The sequence below is a fragment of the Abramis brama genome (assembly GCF_963993115.1).
Source record: "Abramis brama genome assembly, chromosome: 1".
In the NCBI taxonomy this organism is placed as follows: domain Eukaryota; kingdom Metazoa; phylum Chordata; class Actinopteri; order Cypriniformes; family Leuciscidae; genus Abramis; species Abramis brama.
The window spans coordinates 57,765,996-57,787,156 of NC_139963.1; the positions used below are offsets into that span (position 1 = coordinate 57,765,996).

At 38.7% G+C, this 21,161-nt stretch overlaps 1 protein-coding gene across 1 annotated transcript; it reads left to right on the forward strand.

The window, feature by feature from the left end:
- Nucleotides 1–16,221: 16,221 nt before the first annotated feature.
- LOC311081799 (interferon-induced very large GTPase 1-like) lies at nucleotides 16,222–18,635 on the forward strand (the record flags this gene model as incomplete). The annotated part of the gene is given in 2 exon segments (XM_084112479.1): nucleotides 16,222–18,393; nucleotides 18,396–18,635. Coding segments are annotated over 2 exon segments (2,412 nt in total).
- Nucleotides 18,636–21,161: the final 2,526 nt, after the last annotated feature.

Genomic DNA, 21,161 nt, shown 5'->3' on the forward strand with positions numbered 1-21,161 from the left:
TCCTATAGGCTTTACAAGAGTGTGGAACCAACAAAATATGTTGCTGTGTAAAAATACACCCAAAGATTTAAGCACAACTATTTACACACATACTAAATAGGAGAATATCTTACTGTATATTGTAGATTGTGAACATTCCATTATCTGTTTATTTGGGGTCAGAGAACATCCTTAGCTTATACATCTCTTTAATTTTGTGCTGGATGTTGAAGTGTTAGTTAAAAGATAAAGGTATTAGTTAATAACAAACAAACAAAAACTTTAAATCAACATGAAGCCATAATATTAATAAATAAAATATGCTATAATTACAGTTTGAAAATGACTTCCATAATATTTAGTTTTAGTAAAGCTTTGCCTGGATCAGCCAACACAAAGTTTTGCGTTGTGAGTGAGACCTCGCAAAGATTACAACAATATTAGATTTCTCATTCTGTAGGTCTGTCAAAAAAAATCATCTGTTATCATGGTTTATTTGTATTTTAAAACACTGCTTTTTCTTAAAAACATTGTGTCAGACGTATTTGGTAGCATGATTATCTTGTTTAATCATGTATTAAGTCCATATTTATTAGGCTGATATTTGGTAAATGGACTGCATTTATATAGCGCTTTCACAGACCTATGGCCACCAAAGCGCTTTACATATAGTCTCACATTCACCCATTCACTCACCGACGGCGGTGTCAGCCATACAAGGCGCCATCCAGCTCGTCGGGAGCAGCTGGGGTTAGGTGTCTTGCTCATGGACACCTCGACACTTGGCCAGGTGGAACCGGGGATTGAACCACCAACCTTCCAGTTTGTAGACAACCTACATGAACCACTGAGCCACTGCTGCCTAAAAGTTTATACATTTATAAAACAAAAAGAAAATATGTGAAAATATTTTTCACATGCAGTGTTTTCGCCAAGTGACCTAAGCCGTTGACCCCTGAAGTTATGACTTCTGAAGGCCTCTCACGTGTAGATTCACACATCGCGTCTCTGAAAATGTGTGGTGATTTTCTAAAAGATACAACTTAATCTAAATAAGAGCAATGCACAGTCCTCAGATTTCTTAAAAACAACAACAACGAAACATTGTGACAAACTTTGACAACATGTTTCATATGGACAAAAATACTGTTTGAAATATTTTTGTATAAATAAGATCTAAGACGCCTAAGCATAGTTTTAGCTTTAATTTTTTTTTTAAATTCTGGTCTAACTCCTCCGTCTCTCATTTCACACTGTGGTTTATCACTGGGAGGGTCTGGGACTTTGGTTTTGTTTATATGACAAACTATTTGCTTTTTGGATTGTTTTTTTTATCATTGCATAAACAACTACTTTTTCAGTGCTCTGAAAATGTAAGGTATCCAGTACTGTGCAAAAGTCTAAGGCATGTTAATATCCCCCCCGCTAAAAAAAAAATGTTTTTAAGTCAGTTATTTGTATCTTTTGCTGTAGTGTGTCAGTAGGAAATATCAGTCTACATTTCCAAAGATTCTTTTTGCCATTAATTGTAATAATCCAGTGAGATTTGTGTATGCACAAGGAGTCTGACAACATGATCTGATCTCACCACCATCGAGTCCGTCTGTGATTACATGAAGAAACAGAAAAAACTGAGACAGACTAAATCCAGAAGAACTGCGGGAACGTCTCCGAGATGCCTGAAGAACCCTTCCTGCAAAGCTCCCTGAAAAACTATGCGCAAGTGTACCTGGACAAAAGCCATTTTAAACGCAAAGGGTCGTTACACCATATATTGATTTGAATTAGTTAATAGAAGTTAAATCATAAATAAATTCAATTTGTAATTTTATTTTTGAAAGCATTCTCACTTTACAGCATTTTAACACAAGTGCCAGTGCTTTTCACGGTACTGTAGCTTTCTTCAAGCGTCTCGGAGACGTTCCCGCACTATTCACACTATTTGATGCTGCTGCTTTGTCGATCCTGGTTTCTCCTGTGACGAACTCGCTCACTTAGATCAAGTAAAACTAGTATTGAGATACAGCCTTGGTCAGAAGCTAAGAGTAAATCATTTGTGATTTTAACGAGCGCAGTTTCAGTGCTATGATGCAGCCTGAACCCTGACTGAAACTTTTCATAGATATCATTTTCTTGCAAGAAAGAGCCCAGTTGAGTGGACACAACTTTTTCTAGTATTTTAGACATAAAAGGTAGATTTGAAATGGGTCTATAATTTGCTAGATTATTATGATCTAATTGTGGTTTCTTAATGAGTGGTTTTATAACTGCCAATTTAAATGTTCTTGGAACATGACCTAAAGATAAAGACGAGTTAATAATATTGAGGAGAGGCTCTTCCACTACAGGTAACACTTCCTTCAGTAGTTTAGTTGGTATAGGATCTAATAAACATGTTGTTGTTTTAGATGAAGTGATAAGTTTATTTAACTCTTTTTGTTCTATAGTTGTAAAGCACTGTAATTGTTCTTGCGGGGGGAAAATTGAGGCTGAATTATAAGGCGCGATTGAGGATTGAACGTTTACAATTGTGGTTCTGATGTTTTCTATTTTCTCAGTGAAGAAGTTCATGAAATCATTACTACTAAACTGTAACGGGATATTTTGTTCGGGTGACGTCTGTTTATTTGTTAGTTAATCACAAATGATTTACTCTTAGCTTCTGACCAAGGCTGTATCTCAATACTAGTTTTACTTGATCTAAGTGCTGCGTTCGATACTATAGATCATACAATACTCTTAGATCGACTACAAAATTATACTGGTGTTCAAGGACAAGCATTAAGCTGGTTTAGATCATACTTATCTGACCGCTACCATTTTGTCTATTTAAATGGAGAAAAATCGATCATAATTCCAGTAAACTATGGAGTGCCGCAGGGATCTGTGTTGGGCCCTTTATTATTCTCAATATATATGCTGCCACTTGGAAATATTATAAGGAAACATGGAATTAGTTTCCATTGTTATGCTGATGACACTCAAATATATATTTCATCACGGCCGGATGAAAGCGCTAAATTATCCAAATTGACAGAGTGTGTTAAAGATATAAAAGATTGGATGACGCGTAATTTTCTTTTATTAAATCCAGACAAGACAGAGGTAATACTTATCGGTTCAAAAAAACGCCCACAGAACCTCTCACAATACAACTTTGACATCGTAGGATGTCCTGTTACTTTATCCTCTACAGTAAAAGACCTGGGTGTTATACTCGATTGTAACCTTTCTTTTGAAAATCATATTACGTATGTTACAAAAACAGCCTTTTTCCACCTTAGAAACATTGCTAAGCTACGTAATATGCTATCAGTTTCTGATGCAGAAAAGTTAGTTCATGCATTCATGACCTCGAGACTAGATTACTGTAATGCTTTATTAGCCGGTTGTCCTGCATCCTCAATAAACAAGCTACAGTTAGTCCAAAATGCAGCCGCTAGAGTTCTTACTAGATCAAGAAAATATGATCATATAACACCGATTTTATCATCACTACATTGGTTACCTATAAAGTTCCGTATTAATTATAAGGTATTGCTACTGACTTATAAAGCCCTAAACGGCTTAGCTCCAGTCTATTTAACGGATCTTCTATCACCCTATAATCCATCACGCTCTTTAAGATCAATAAATTCGAGGCTTTTGGTCATACCTAGGATATCGAGATCAACCAAAGGAGGGAGAGCATTTTCACATTTGGCTCCGAAACTCTGGAATAGCCTTCCTGATACTGTTCGTTGCTCGGACTCGCTCTCCCAGTTTAAAACTAGATTAAAGACGCATCTTTTCAGCCAGGCATTCATATAATATTGTTAATCTCACAGTTTCAAACTACAATCCGGCCTCTAGTTCATAAATGCCAGAGGAGAACTGGCCCCCGACTGAGCCTGGGTTCTCCCAAGGTTTTTTTTTTCTCCATTAGGTCACCTGATGGAGTTTTAGGACACCATTAGGTCACCTGATGGAGTTTTTTCGGTTCCTTGCCACTGTTGCCTTTGGCTTGCTCAGTTGGGGATATTTTGGGGATATTTAATTTTATTCTATCAATCAATAAATTCCACTAGAAACAAACTTTGTTGTATTATTTTATTTTAATTTAATACTGTGAAGCTGCTTTGATACAATCTGTATTGTGAAAAGCGCTATACAAATATACTTGATTTGATTTGATTTGATTTGATGGCGTGGCCGGTGCTCAAGCTCCTTTAATCGCTTATAGTAAAGTGCCATTTCGATCATAGTGCGGAGCGATTTTATAGTTTTCTGTTGTTATGTCTCACTGTGGTGACACGTAAGCCCTTTACAAATGTAATGTAAATCTTTTTTTTCACACAGTGATAGTTACCCAGGATCCTGCTCGTAGGAAAAGATGGAGCAGAGATCTTCCTCCTGCGAGTAAGTCTTTAAATTGATAAACAAATACATGAAGAGAATGTGGTAATTATGGTCAGAAGGATAAATTCAACCTTGACACTTGATGTTGCATTGAGATCAATAGATTTTAGATTTTTTTTACGCTTGATTTTTGAGTTCTGAAACTTACAATATATTTATATACTGACTTCTTACATGTCAAAAGATCAAGTAAAATTTGATTTCCCAATTCATGACCCCTTTTTAAAGAAACTTTGATTGTGGAAGTTGTTGTTCTTTTTCATCACTAGTTTTTTTAAACAAGACACAGTTTGGTGCACTTCTAAATTAGGATGTTTTTGATGTAAAAATCATTACATACGCCATACTGGATGTCTAATAACATATTGTTTTCTGTTGTGTTTCAGTGTGTGATCTGAGGATTGTTCTGGTGGGGAAGAGTATGTCAGAAAACAGTCGAGTGGGAAACATCCTGTTGGGACGAGCAGCATTTGACAGTGAAGCTCCTCCCAGTGGCGGAACTAGAGTTTTATACATGGGGTGGCCAGGGGGTGGCCACTGCTACTTGCGGGGGTACACAGTACACACACACACACACACACACACACACACACACACACACACACACACACACACACACACACACACACACACACACACACACACACACACACACACAGACAGACAGACAGACAGTGGAAAAGCTTATGGAAGGAATTGGGTCACTCTGTTTGTGTCTATAAGTGTTGAACATCTTTCTAATTATAATTATTTAATTTATAATTATTTTTTTGTGTTCATTTTTTGGTGAACTATCCTTTTAATCTGGCAAAATCTTCTCAACTTAAATTCCTGAATTTGGTATGTGATTGACTGCCTGTGTCTGGTAGATGCTCTGAGCTGTTGATGGTTCTGAAGTCTGACCACACTGACTCTGACTAGCCAGTGATGATGCAAGGGCTGGGGTCTGATCTGCCTGTTAGTCCAGTCATTTTAAGCCAAAATGGGGGTCAACCTTGAACAAATTGCAACAGAAGCAAACTCAACTGATTTTGTATCCTCAATATGTCCTGAGTAAGGAAAAACAAGTCCTGAAGAATCCCATTCTGAAAAAGACCCAAATATAGCCTATTCATACGCCTATTCATTCTTTTTCTTACGTGAATAGGGTAAAAATTGTAACCTTTAGATATCACCATGAAAATTACTGAGTTGATTACTTGCATCAAGACAAACAAAAAATGTATTACAAGTTTTTTTTTAAATTGGTTGTTAACATGGACAAATGGTGCATAATCTAATTATGTATGTGATAATTTGCATAAATACCACAACAGGTCTAAACATTGGATATAGCCAGGAGAAAATGTCTTGTTGAATCTTGTTGACATATAACAGTAAAATACTTAATGTTAAGGTCTGAATGGAACCCATTTAGGCTACCCATGAACATTAATACATAGAGGCAGGAAGAAGTACTTTAGAAACCAGCCTTTATTAATTATTAAGAGATTGGGTTTGGGGCTGGGTCTGTGGGACTGTTTCTGGGGGACGAGTCTGAGGGAAGAACAGGAGACAATGTTAAGGAAAATGCTGAAGACTAAAAGGTAGGTAAAATAAAAAGTGAATCCCCAGAAACAGTTTTCAAAACTTTCCCCTAATGGGATTCTTCTGGACTTTTTTCCTTACTCAGGACATATTGAGGATACAAAATGATTTGAGTTTGCTTCTGTTGCAATTTGTTAAACCTTTTTTCATAAAATGACTGGACTATGTTTGTGCTTATTAAAAATATTTTTATCTTAACTCTTTCCAGTATAAAAAAAAAAATGGTGTTTTTGGTAATTTTCACAATTTCATGGCACCCCAGAATATTTTGTTGTATGAATATCTGAACATAAGAAAGAACAGACCCTGTGCTTTAAAAAAAAAAAATTCTAGCTTCGTGCGTCTTTTTAGCGCAATTTTCCACCGGACAAATTGCGCTGGTTAACTCATGATTTCTGTTCTGTGCGTCTGTGCGCACCAATCTTGCACTTCTATCTACTCCTCAACCAGACCACCTAGAGACTTCGGGTTTTCGGCATTATGTTAAGGAAGGTCTAATCTCGGGAACGCACAAAAAAAAATCCAGGAAAAGATTTACTATCTCTTAGTGTTGTGATCCCATGAGGTGAGAAAATTGCGCTAAAACACTTACTGAGTTTTTATTACTTGTTTATCAACACTTGAATGTTGGCAAGTTTCATAAAAAGCAACATGAGCAAAAAGCTGAGAAAATCGCATTTTTATCAAAGACTACATCTAGATCAGATTTAATGATGATCAAAACACAGCTCGAGTCCATCAACACCCTACACCCATAAAGCTTCACAGTCCTATAGTAATCGCATTATGATATCGCTTGTTTCTGTTCTTCTTTGCCTGCGTTTTGATCTCCTATCCTCACATTAGCTAGAACATTTGTATACTGTAACGTAGGCTACACACGGCAAGGTAGCCTACTGTATATGCGTGTATTAGGCCGAATGTATTCGGAGCAAACCCCCCTGATGCTAAACCTTAAAAACTTACTTCAAATATGATGTTTTCTTATTCGGTGAAGTTCGGTATCTTGCAACTATCTCTCGTCCTCTGCTCGTCCGTTTGAAAACTGCGCGCGCGCCGCGTTGCCGGCGAACATACTTTTTTTTTTTTTTTTAATCAGCATCAGCAACTGCCAGTAGCAAATAAAATTTTGGGGTGGCACCCGGGGTGGCCAATCGCATGTCAGGGGTGTCCAGTGCCACCCCGGACCCCCCTCTGGCTCCGCCACTGGCTCCTCCAGATGTTGTAGAGAGAGTCGGAGGAAGATTGAAGGACAGACACGTGATGGTCATCAACAGTCCTCAGCTGCTCCAGAAAAACATCTCAGACCATCAGATCACACAGACGGTGAGAGAGTGTGTGTATCTGTCTGATCCAGGGCCTCTTGTGATCGTTCTGCTCCTCAAACATGATCAGTGTTCAACAGAAGATCAAGAGTGTGTGGAGAAGGTGCTGGACTCTTTCTCTGAGCAGGTTTTTCAACACAGCATGGTTCTCACCACACAAGAGCCGACTGAAACCAATGACATCCTTCAGAAAATCATTCGAAAATGCTGCTACAGACACTTCTGTCTTCAGAGAAGCAGCTCTCCCGATGATCTTCTACAGACGTTTGACGACATTGTACAAATGAATGATGGACGGCACCTGGTTTGTGCTGAAGGTTCACAGTATTTCACAATGGAGCAACAGGCCACAGAAAGATGTGAGTGTGAACATATTTGATGTTGCTAGTGATAAATTTGTGTTTTTTACATGTTCTTCTATCAGTTTCAGAGGGAGAAAAGCTAAATCTGGTTGTGTGTGGAAGTGACGGGACATTAAAATCCTCCATATCAGAGCTGATCCTGCAGCAGACAGACAGAAGATCAGACGTGGAGCTTCATGGGCGTCTGATCCGTCTGGTGGAGCTTCCAGCTCTCATTCAGCTCTCAGAGGAGGAAGTTATGCGTCAGACTCTCCGCTGTGTGTCTCTCCGTGATCGTGGAGTTCATGTTTTCCTCCTCATAGTTCCTGAAGCTCCAGTGACTGATGAAGACAAAGCAGAAATGGGGGAGATCCAGAGGATATTCGGCTCTAGAATCAACAAACACATCATGATCGTCATAATGCAGAATTCAGAGCATCAGACAGCAGAGCTAAATGAAGAAACACAGTCTGTCATTAAGACTTTTGGAGGACGACATTTTTTTTTTGGTCCCACCACACAAGTGTCCACATTGATGGAGAACGTTGAGCAGATGGTGGAAGAAAACAGAGGAGAGTTTTTCTCCACAAAAACATTGTTTGAGGCGCAGGTGAAAAAACTGCTGCAATTTGAAGAGATGAAGAAGAAAATCGACTCACTAGAAACACATTTACTGTCATTTACAGGTAGTGATCAGAACATCAGTTTGGGGCAAGAAAAATTACAAAAAGACATAAAAAACATTTATGTGACATTTACAAATGTGACATTTACAAATTGTTTTTGTGTTAGGTTTTTATTTTAAAACTGTAGAGGTGAAACATCCTAAAACAATTCTGATTGAACAAAAACAAGGTCAAAGGTCAAGCTTTAGTGTTCCACAGTAAATGTAGATTACTATAAACCTCAAACTGATCATTGTGGCCAATCACAAAATTACTACAATTCTCTGGAGCAGTGAGGCTGAACATTTATCTAAATAACTTGGTCTTTTAAAATACAAATCTAAAATGAAATAGTGATGTCCGGTTCCTGAACGAATTGTTCTTTTGAACCGGTTCTTTTTAGTAAAACGGTCGAAACCAGTTCACCAAATCAGACTGAATCGTTCAAAACAGTCTTGAGTCAGCGCTGATCCACAAGTCACAAGTTGAACTGAGACATGTTGTGCTGAGAGAAGTGATGAGCACGAGCAGCTGATACTGAGCATGCGCACACTACCAAACTTACATGGTACAGAACTGAGAACAGTTTCTTTCGGACACGTTCAAACTGACGAGCTGCAGATACTGAGCATGCATGATAGCACTGTCTGAACCAATTTTTTTTTTCAGCCAACTGCATGTTGTGCTGATTCATGAGCACGGGTGAACCGAGGGACTTGAGGGGGCGAATTCGACGAAATGTAAATTTGAAATAAAATAAATGAAATAAAATTGATGAAGACCAGTTTATTCACTTTATATCTTTAAGACATAAAGCATAAAGCAGTTTGCGCATCGCCTATAGGGTTCATTTGCAAAACATAAATGTAAGAAACTTATCCAAGATGATTATGACAATGATTACAATTAATTAATTAAAGTTAGGATTACAAATAACTTTATTTTAATGTATTTGTATCTGCCGGGATGATGGAATTGACGTCATTACATTGGATGGGTTTATAATAAGCAAACTACCAGTTCCCATTCAGTCAGTTACGTTCGATGTTACGTCGATACTGACGTATTGTAGTCTCACCTGGGAGCCAAGTCCCAAGATGGGCATGGCAACGCGGCACGTTCTGTGTGGCCATCACACCAAGCTGTTGCCAAACTTTCAGCCCTTGGTCAGCCCTTGCCTTTCTATGGGCTGGAGACTCATGGGAGACTCATTCACAGCTTATATGGAATGCAAGCCCCTGGCATAAACACTCATTTGTCATGATACACCAATTGTGTTAAAATGATTGCTTTAAACTTTGCATATTACATTTGACTTTGGAAATGCCCACGGAGGTATGTCTCTGAACTGTTCCACCAGGGATCTAAAATGCACATATTATGCAGTGACCTTTTAGAGGTCAACTTGATCTTGTTTAAACAAAAAGATTACAGTCAATAATATCAATAAAAACATTACTTTAACCTAATGATTTCCATCCCTGGTCCTTGAGCCCCCCAGCACTGCAGATTTTAGATGTCTACCTAATCAAACACACCTGATTGGACTCAGCTTGTTAGTAAAGACTCCAAGACCTCAGATGTGAGTGTCGGAAAGGAGAGACTTTCTTCCTCCCAATGCCTTAGTAGGCCATACTTAACTATCTACATGCTACACAAGCAGACTTCTCACAAATACAGGGTTATTAGAGATTAAATGATCACTCTGCAAGTCACATAATCAGACATTTGAAAAACTCGTTTTATGCTTTAAGACTGATGGACTTCCTCTTTTACAGGGTCAACAGAGTGTGAAAATCTGAGGATTGTGCTGCTGGGAAAAACGGGAGTTGGGAAGAGTGCAACAGGAAACACCATCATAGGAAGAGACTCATTTAATGTGGAGCAGTCTTTTGAATCAGTTACTAAAGAGAATCAGATAGAAACATCTGAAATCAACGGCCGACACGTTACTGTGATCGACACTCCAGGACTGTTTGATACTGAACTTACTAATGAGGAGATCCAGAGAGAAATCAGCAACTGCATCTCCATGATACTGCCAGGACCACATGCGATTCTCATACTGATATCACTGGGACGATTCACTAAAGAAGAAACAGCAACAGTGAAGATCATCCAAGAGACGTTTGGTGAGAAATCTTTAATGTACACCATGGTGCTCTTCACAAGAGGAGATGATCTGAAGGACAAAACTATTGAACAGTGTTTGGGGAAACCTGGATCTGCTTTGATGAAGCTGATTGAAGCGTGTGGAAACAGATTCCATGTGTTCAATAATAATCAGCCTGGAGACCGAACACAGGTGTCTGATCTACTGGAGAAGATAGACAACATGGTGAAAGCAAACGGAGGGAGTTTCTACTCGTGTAAGTTGTTCAGACAGATAGAAAGAGAAAAACAAGAACAACAGATGAAGATCGTGATGGACAGAGTCAGAGAAAGAGAAGAACTGATGGACAAACTAGAAAAAGAGAAAAAAAGAATGAAGATGATGATGGAGGAAGACAGAGAGAATCATGATGAAGACAGAAAGAGAAGAGAAGAAGAGGATAGGAAGAGGTGGGAGAGAGAAAAACAGATTTACGATGAACAGTTTCAGAGACTCAAGACTGAAATGGAGGGAATAATCAGAGAGAAAGAGAGAATAGGAAGAGAGAGACAAGGACAACTAGAGGATTTAGAGAAGAGACTGAAAGATGAAATAAATGTGAGAGAAGACCAACAAAAGACTTTTGAAGAGAAACTGAAACTCCTTGGAGAACAGCATGAAAATGAACTGAAGAGAAGAAGAGTGGAGTGGAGAGAGCAATATGAACGAGCGAAAGAAAAGATCATGAAGATGATCTGCTCTGAAACTGATCATTCACTACAGGTGAGTGTTCAGAGAATCTTGGAGTCAGTAATATTCTGATAAACTGAAATAATCATTGCAATGCTGACAGTCATAATGAACTGAATATCTGTTATGATTGAGTACAAAAGAAAAGGCTTTGATTATTTTTATAGATATGTCATGTAACATGGAAACAGTATATCGACACTCCAGGAATGCGCATGCGTCGCGTCTGAACGCGTTGTTGTCTTTGGAGCTCTATCGATTTGATTTATAATTCTTGATTTTTCCCTTTAAACTCACTTACAACGAACATTTTCTACTTTTCCTCACTGAGAAGCACTACTGCTCAAACCTCATAGTTACAACGCGCCTCAAGCCTATTAGTGATCCAACGCTGCATACTCTTATAGGTTACGTCCGTGGATCACGGCTGAACGCGTCTTCTCCACACTCAAAAAACATGGCAAATATATCAGATGTAAGTAGTCTACCTGCAGGTGCAGGTGAGGATACATTTGAGCTGCACGCGTTGCAGTCTGAGCTGGAAGCTGTTGAGAAACAGATCCACGACCTTTTAGTGAGACAAGCCGAGCTGATAGACCGGCGGTTAGCTCTTGAAACATCACGCGCCGATGCACACAAATCAGTAATTAACGTTACTAACCCGCTGACTCCAACCTCATCTACTCCGTGCGTTACTCAGCATCGGTCCCAAGCCCGAGCGCCGAGGTCGCGATCAGCCATGGTCTCGTTCACTCCGGCTCCAACACGCCACCACGAAGCCTGGATGGTTCCGCAGCGGAAGACGCGAGTCAGGTCTAGACCAAGACTCTCTCCGCCCCTCCCGGTTTTCGAGTTATCCACACAAAACCGCTTCTCCCCACTTCGCGAAACCGAACGCGATGCTGTGATCATCGGCGATTCCATCGTTCGGCACGTACACGCTACGTTAGGTAAAAGTAAGGTGCTTAGTCACTGCTTTCCTGGTGCTCGTGTTTCTGAAATTGCTGCTCGCGTACCCGAGATTCTGAACGATGACGAGCACGTCGGAACTGTGGTCTTGCACGCGGGAGGGGCCGACATCAGGCTGCGCCAGACAGAGGTTCTAAAGAAAGACTTCAGGAATCTGATCGATACGGTACGCAGCACATCGCCTGAAACAACGATCATAGTGTCAGGACCGCTTCCCACGTACCGACTAGGACATGAAAAGTTTAGTAGACTATTCGCGCTAAATGAATGGTTAATGTCATGGTGCAATGAGCAGAAACTGCTCTTTGTAAATAATTGGAATCTGTTTTGGGAGCATCCTAGGCTTTTCCGTGCCAATGGCTTACACCCAAGCAGATTCGGAGTGGATCTTCTGTCGGATAACATCTCCAAAATGTTAAATACCATTAAATGACTAGTAACCAAAAGTCCAAATCATAGTTTCTCCTGCACCAATTTAAATGATATAAATACTACATTGCATAGAAACTGTGTCTATTCCTCGTTTAGTGAGATCAAATAATAATTCTACTGCAGGATCTAGGAAAAATCTAATTGTTATTAAAACAGAAAATGTTGCTATTAGTAAACAAAAACAATTTTTAAAGCTAGGTCTTCTAAACATTAGATCACTCACACCTAAGTCAGTTATTGTAAATGAAATAGTCACAGATAATAGCTTCGATGTACTTTGCCTTACTGAAACTTGGCTTAAACCTAATGATTATTTTGGTCTAAATGAGTCTACTCCAGCAGGATACTCCTATAAGCACGAACCCCATCTGATTGGTCGTGGCGGCGGTGTTGCAGCGGTCTATAGAGATATTCTCAATGTTACTCAGAAAACGGGTTATAAGTTTATTTCGTTTGAAGTACTTGTACTAAATGTTACGCTCTTAGATGTTAGAAAAAAATCCATATTATCTCTAGCCTTGGCTACCGTATATAGACCGCCTGGGCCTTACGCTGATTTCCTAAAAGAGTTTGCAGATTTTCTTTCAGATCTATTGGTCAATGTAGATAAAGCATTAATTGTTGGAGATTTTAACATACACGTAGATAATTCAAATGATGCGTTAGGAGCTGCGTTTATAGATTTATTAAATTCCTTTGGGGTCAAGCAAAACGTCACCGGACCAACTCATCGTCTTAATCACACACTCGATTTAATTATATCATATGGAACCGATCCAACCGATATAGATATCATTCCACAAAGTGATGATGTCACTGACCATTACTTGGTAACTTGCATATTACGTACTGCTGTAATATGTCATGCGGCGCCGCGTTATCGACCAGGCAGAACAATCCTTCCATCCACCATAGATAATTTCTCAAATTGCTTATCTAATCTGTCTCAGCTGCTGCCTGAACCCAAACAAACAGATGAACTAGAAGAACTAACTAGCACTATGAGCACCATTCTCTCTAGAACATTGGATGTTGTTGCACCCATTAAATTAAAAAAAGTCAGAGAGAAAATTAAAGCACCATGGTACAATAATACTACGCATGTTCTAAAGAGAGAAACCCGTAATTTAGAGCGTAAATGGAAACAAACTAATTTAGAGGTCTTTAGAATCGCGTGGAAAGACAGTATGTCACGTTATAAAAAGGCCCTAAAAGCGGCCAGGGCTGAGCACCTCCGTAAACTAATAGAAAACAACCAAAACAATCCTAGGTTTTTATTTAACACCGTGGCTAGACTAACAAATAAACAGACATCACCCGAACAAAATATCCCGTTACAGTTTAGTAGTAATGATTTCATGAACTTCTTCACTGAGAAAATAGAAAACATCAGAACCACAATTGTAAACGTTCAATCCTCAATCGCGCCTTATAATTCAGCCTCAATTATCCCCCTGCAAGAACAATTACAGTGCTTTACAACTATAGAACAAAAAGAGTTAAATAAACTTATCACTTCATCTAAAACAACAACATGTTTATTAGATCCTATACCAACTAAACTACTGAAGGAAGTGTTACCTGTAGTGGAAGAGCCTCTCCTCAATATTATTAACTCGTCTTTATCTTTAGGTCATGTTCCAAGAACATTTAAACTGGCAGTTATAAAACCTCTCATTAAGAAACCACAATTAGATCATAATAATCTAGCAAATTATAGACCCATTTCAAATCTACCTTTTATGTCTAAAATACTAGAAAAAGTTGTGTCCGCTCAACTGGGCTCTTTCTTGCAAGAAAATGATATCTATGAAAAGTTTCAGTCAGGATTCAGGCCGCATCATAGCACTGAAACTGCGCTCGTTAAAATCACAAATGATTTACTCTTAGCTTCTGACCAAGGCTGTATCTCAATACTAGTTTTACTCGATCTAAGTGCTGCGTTCGATACTATAGATCACACAATACTCTTAGATCGACTACAAAATTATACTGGTGTTCAAGGACAAGCATTAAGCTGGTTTAGATCATACTTATCTGACCGCTACCATTTTGTCTATTTAAATGGAGAAAAATCGATCATAACTCCAGTAAACTATGGAGTGCCGCAGGGATCTGTGTTAGGCCCTCTATTATTCTCAATATATATGATGCCACTTGGAAATATTATAAGGAAACATGGAATTAGTTTCCATTGTTATGCTGATGACACTCAAATATATATTTCATCACGGCCGGATGAAAACGCTAAATTATCCAAATTGACAGAGTGTGTTAAAGATATAAAAGATTGGATGACGCGTAATTTTCTTTTATTAAATCCAGACAAGACAGAGGTAATACTTATCGGTTCAAAAAAACGCCCACAGAACCTCTCACAATACAACTTTGACATCGTAGGATGTCCTGTTACTTTATTCTCTACAGTAAAAGACCTGGGTGTTATACTCGATTGTAACCTGTCTTTTGAAAATCATATTTCGTATGTTACAAAAACAGCCTTTTTCCACCTTAGAAACATTGCTAAGCTACATAATATGCTATCAGTTTCTGATGCAGAAAAGTTAGTTCATGCATTCATGACCTCGAGACTAGATTACTGTAATGCTTTATTAGCCGGTTGTCCTGCATCCTCTATAAACAAGCTACAGTTTGTACAAAATGCAGCTGCTAGAGTTCTTACTAGATCAAGAAAATATGATCATATAACACCGATTTTATCATCACTACATTGGCTACCTATAAAGTTCCGTATTAATTATAAGGTATTGCTACTGACTTATAAAGCCCTAAACGGCTTAGCTCCAGTCTATTTAACGGATCTTCTATCGCCCTATAATCCATCGCGCTCTTTAAGATCAATAAATTCGAGGCTTTTGGTCATACCTAGGATATCCAGATCAACCAAAGGAGGGAAAGCATTTTCACATTTGGCTCCGAAACTCTGGAATAGTCTTCCTGATACTGTTCGTTGCTCGGACTCGCTCTCCCAGTTTAAAACTAGATTAAAGACGCATCTTTTCGGCCAGGCATTCATATAATATTGTTAATCTTACAGTTCAAACTACAATCCGGCCTCTAGTTCATAAATGCCAGAGGAGAACTGGCCCCAGACTGAGCCTGGGTTCTCCCAAGTTTTTTTTTTTTTTTCTCCATTAGGTCACCTGATGAGTTTTAGGACACCATTAGGTCAGTTGATGGAGTTTTTTTCGGTTCCTTGCCACTGTTGCCTTTGGCTTGCTCAGTTGGGGATATTTTGGGGATATTTAATTTTATTCTATCAATCAATAAATTCCACTAGAAACAAACTTTGTTGTATTATTTTATTTTAATTTAATACTGTGAAGCTGCTTTGATACAATCTGTATTGTGAAAAGCGCTATACCAATATACTTGATTTGATTTGATTTGATATATTATTGCTTTTAATAATAACAATAGTTGAATGAAATTATTTGTTTTAGTTTACTGTATTGTTGTCTGTTAAACAGGGAGAAAACAAAGGCAATGGAACAGCAGGAGTCAGAGCAGTAGAGAATCTATTTCATAGACTTCATCTTCACAGACGCCACAATAAACTGAAAGCAGCAGATGTTCTTCGGATAACTAAACATTCATTACAGTCCCATGAGTCTTGTGCTGAAGAGGAGCTGATTCAAACTTTCATACAAAAACTACTGATGATGAACTACAGAGCAAGATACATTCATGCTAAAGAGACCAGTGACTCATTTGAAGATGAGAGTGATATTTTTAAAGATTTATCTTTATCAAACCAAGGAATGAGTCAACCTGAGCGAATTCACCCGATGGATGTTCAGATGGCCGTATTTCACTGTGCTGATGGTCTCCTGAAGCAGCTGATGGTCACTAAACTTTCCCAGTGTCAGTATGCTCTGCCTCTGCTTGTTCCTGATCCATTCACACAACATATTGAGTTTCCTCTCTGGACATTCAGACAAATCAACAAGAGCTGGAAGATGAGAAACACCAACAATGAAACCATCAGTCAAACCTTCCCTATCTACAAAGCAGAAACTCCAATGGTGTTTTTCTTCAGGTTTGGCTCTGTCTCTTCATCCAAGTCTGAGCTGATGAACAGTCTGATCAATGAGAGACACAACACGTTCTTCCACAGGAACTGCCCAGGCAGCAGCAGATCCAGAGTCCTGATGGATGGAGTGGTGGAGATCGCCTGGTTCTGCCCCTCTGGGAAAAACATGGATAAATTCACTGACTGTGTTGCGTTCTGTAATCTACACGGTGATGCAGGACACAATGATAAACAGCTGCAGATCCTCTCTGAAATGGCCTCAGTCAATGTTGTTATTCTGCCAAAACTTCAGAGGAATGACAGAAGCATGACAGAAGTTCAAAAACTCTACAATGACTCAAAGCCTCTTATTTGTCTTTTTACTGAGGATGTTTCAACTCTACCTGAGATGCAGAAAGGGAAATACAACATTGGTTTGAAAGACAGAAATCAGTCAGATGTATCTGAAGAACTCAGAAGAGCGATAAATGATTGTCTCTCAGATTCATCTTCCACTTTCAGACTTGAAGATATAGCCAAACATTCAGACACCAGAGTAGATGAGGAAGATGATGATGACTGCAGGAGAGGAAGAGATGCTGCACAGCAGATGATGAGTTTACTGAAGAAGAAAGATTTGATAAAAAATAAAGAATCAATTCTGCCCTGTCAGGGGAAATTGTGGCATCAATGGTGTCAGAAGAACAGAGAACTACATAAAATTCAAGGCGAAGAACAAGGAAATGAAAAGGAAACAAATAAAAAGAAAACAGAAATGAATAAAATCCGTGAACAGCAGAATAAATCTGACATCAGTGAGATTATAAAGTTCTTTATTACAGAAATTAACTCAAATGCTGAACATGAGAAGATGTTTTTCCTCAAATGGCTCACAATCCTCCTGGATGAACAAACTTCAGGTGGCCTCAAGTCTAATGAAAAATTGTCAACTGTAAAACTGAAAGAGAAACCTGATAAATATGGACAACCCCACCCTAAACCAAAGAAACATGTCAAACTATCTGAGGATCTTCAAGATGCAGGCTTTGGTTTGGAGGACATCATGAGGGAGATCGGTCAGATCTTTGAATCATGTTCATCTGTGAAGAAGCAAAAGAAAGGCCTGCAGTTTGACTTCTCTTCTCTCCCGAGTCTTGCCGCAGAGATGATGATCTCTGGATTTCCACTGGAGCTGATGGATGGAGATGCTGCTCATGTTCCTGTGATCTGGATCTCTGCTGTTCTAGAAGAACTCATCCAGAAACTGGGACACCAGAGAGTCTTTGTGGTGTCAGTTTTAGGGCTTCAGAGCTCTGGGAAATCCACCATGCTGAACGCCATGTTTGGGCTCCAGTTTGCCGTCAGTGCTGGCAGGACCACCAGAGGAGCTTTCATGCAACTGGTCAGAGTCTCAGAGGAGATGAAACCACAGATGAACTTTGACTATATTCTGGTCGTTGATACTGAGGGTCTACAACTGGCTGGAAGTTCAACAAGACATCATGATAATGAATTGGCCACATTTGTTGTTGGTCTTGGAAATCTGACATTGATCAATATCTTTGGAGAAAACCCAACTGAATTGCAGGAGATTCTTCAGATTGTTTTTAAGGCCTTCATGAGGATGAAGAAGGTCAGACTGAATCCCAGCTGTGTGTTTGTGCATCAGAACTTTTCTTATGTCACAACTGCAGAGAAAAACATGGAGGGAAAGAAACGACTGCAGGAGAAACTGGATGATATGACAAAACTTGCTGCTAAAGATGAAGTCAGTGATGCAGAATGTTTCAGTGATGATGTTGTTATGAACAAACTTCTGTTGCTGGATTTGATGTTCAGTATGATGTGAAGTATTTTTCTCAGCTCTGGGAGGGAAACCCACCCATGGCACCACCAAACCCAAACTACTGTGACAACATTCAGGAACTAAAGAAAACTATTACAACTTTTGCCTCAAAATCACATGGAATGATGCTGATAGAGTTAAAAGATTATATTAAAAATTTCTGGGAGTACTTACTGAAGGAACGATTCGTTCCCAGCCAACATGGAATGTTGTCATAACTTTGGCTAATGTTCTGCAAGGTTCTCTCAAAGTTATGAATAAACATTCTTCCGGTAACGTTAATAATATGTTTTTAAAATATGATTTTTTTTAATGTCCTCATAATGTTGATAGAAAACATTCTTAGAACATTCATAAACATCCTTCAAACATTAGATTGATAACTAACTTTAAATGATCTCATATGTAAGATTGTGTTTTGTGTGTTTGCCGTTTAAACAAACAAACAAACAAACAAACAAACAAACAAAAAACACTTGAAATTTGGGAAAGTTTTGTTGATTGCCCCATAATTGTTGTTTCTAACATTTCTCTTGGATTTATGTAAAGGTTATGCAAGTGTTATAATTAAACACTTTCAAAGCAATGTTCATGAATTTAAATATTCTCATTCATATTTTATGAATGTTCTCGTAATGTTGGCAGTAAACATTCTTAGAACAACATTCTTCGTATGTCCTTTAAAATATTGAGGATCTTTGGCTAAAAAAATGGCTGCATGTTACAAAACAAAATCCCTTGTGTCACATTAACCCTCTAGGGTCTGAGGTGTTCTGACATGCCCTGACATTTGTGCTTATTCCTGGTACTTGTAACATTTTCATGTCTAAAGTCTGATTACACTCTATTCAGCACAAAATATGTATGTAAGCATGTATGTAAAAGTTTGTAGTTTTGAGAAAATTATGTTTATGCATGGTAAGTGAAGTTACTGAAACAAGGAAGCTATCAATGGCTGCAACCAGATTTCTGAGAAGGCAGGTTCAGAAAAGACCTCGAGTGACTACAAAAGACCTGCAGCAAGACTTGGTGGCAACAGGCACAGGAACTCCAAGACTACACCACAACTACTGATCCAAAAGCACAAGGAAAGTGCTCAAAATTCCCTGACGAATTGGGATCACGCTAGGGAGCCAATTGCCTTCGAGAGAGTTAACAACGAGCCAATGAAAGAGAAACTGAATTGACATGCAAAATTTGCATTCTGCGGCCCGCCTACCAAAAAATGAAAAATAAAAACATTCTGAATGTGTGGTAACTCCGCGATCTGAAGGTCGGTGTCATCAGTGAAAAAAATAAATCTTTCATTCAAAAAATTAGATCTTTCGTTAAAAAAATTGGCAAAATTCTAACCTTTCATTGAAGTAAAATAATTCAAATTGGGGGGGAAATCACATTATGAAATAAATTATTCATACCCTTTTAGTAAATACCTTTTTGCAATCTCCTTTTGCCAAGATAACAGCTCTGAGTCTTGTCCTATAATGCCTGATGAGTTTGGAGAACACCTGACAAGAGATCAGCGATCATTCCTCCATACAGAATCTCTCCAGATCCTCAGATTCACAGATCCATGTTGGTGCTTCTTCTCTTCAGTTCACCCCACTCATTTTCTATATGGTTCAGGTCAGGGAACTGGGACGGTCATGGCAGAAGCTTCATTTTGTGCTCCCTAACACATTTTTGTGTTGATTTTAATGTTTGTTTTGGATTGTTGTCCTGATGGAAGATCCAACCACGGCCCATTATAAGATTTCTAGCAGAAGCCGCCCGGTTTGGATTTTTTTATCCGTTGATATGTGATAGAATCCACAATGCCATGTATCTGAATAAGAAGTCCAGGACCTCCAGCAGAAAAATATGCCCACAACATTAAAGATCCAGTGGTATATTAAATTGTACACATGGGGTACTTTTTATCCTTGTGTGCACCAAACCCATCTAGCGTGTTTGCTGCCAAAAAGCTCTTTGTTTAGTTTAATCTGACCACAGAACCCTGTGCCTTTTGAAGATCCAGTCGTGTCTGACCACTGAATATGCTGGAGTTTAGTTTTGGATGAGCGAGGAGCATTTTTCTTGAAACCCTCCCAAACAACATGTGGTGATGTAGGGGTTGATTGATTTTTCTAATAGGCTTTCTGACCCCAAGACTCAACTAATCTCTGCAATTCTCCATCTGTGATCCTTGGAGAGTCTTTGGCCACTCAAACTTTCCTCCTCACCGTGCATTAAGACAATATAGACACACGTCCTCTTCCTGGCAGATTTGTAACATTTTTACTTGATTATAACTTCTTAATTATTGCCCTGATGGTCAAAATGGGTATTTTCAATTATTTAGCTATTTTCTTACAGCCACTTTCTATTTTGTGACGCTCAACAATCTTTTGCTGCAACTCAGAACTGTATTATTTGGTTTTACACATTGTGATGGATGATTAAGGGAATTTGGCCTTTGTGTTTCATCATATTTAAAATCCTGTGAAACAAGAAGTCATGGCTGGACAATTTCATGTTCCTAGTCCCCCTGGTGTGCTGAAAAAGGTAAATATTAATGGGAATATACTTCAGAGATATTTTATTCATAAAACATTCTAGAGGTATGAATAATTGTGGCCAACGTGTTTTGGAGAAAAACATTTATTTCATAATGTGATTTCCCCCCCAATTTGAATTCTTTTACTTCAATGAAAGGTTAGATTGTTGGCAATTTTTTGAATGAAAGATCACATTTTTTGAATTAA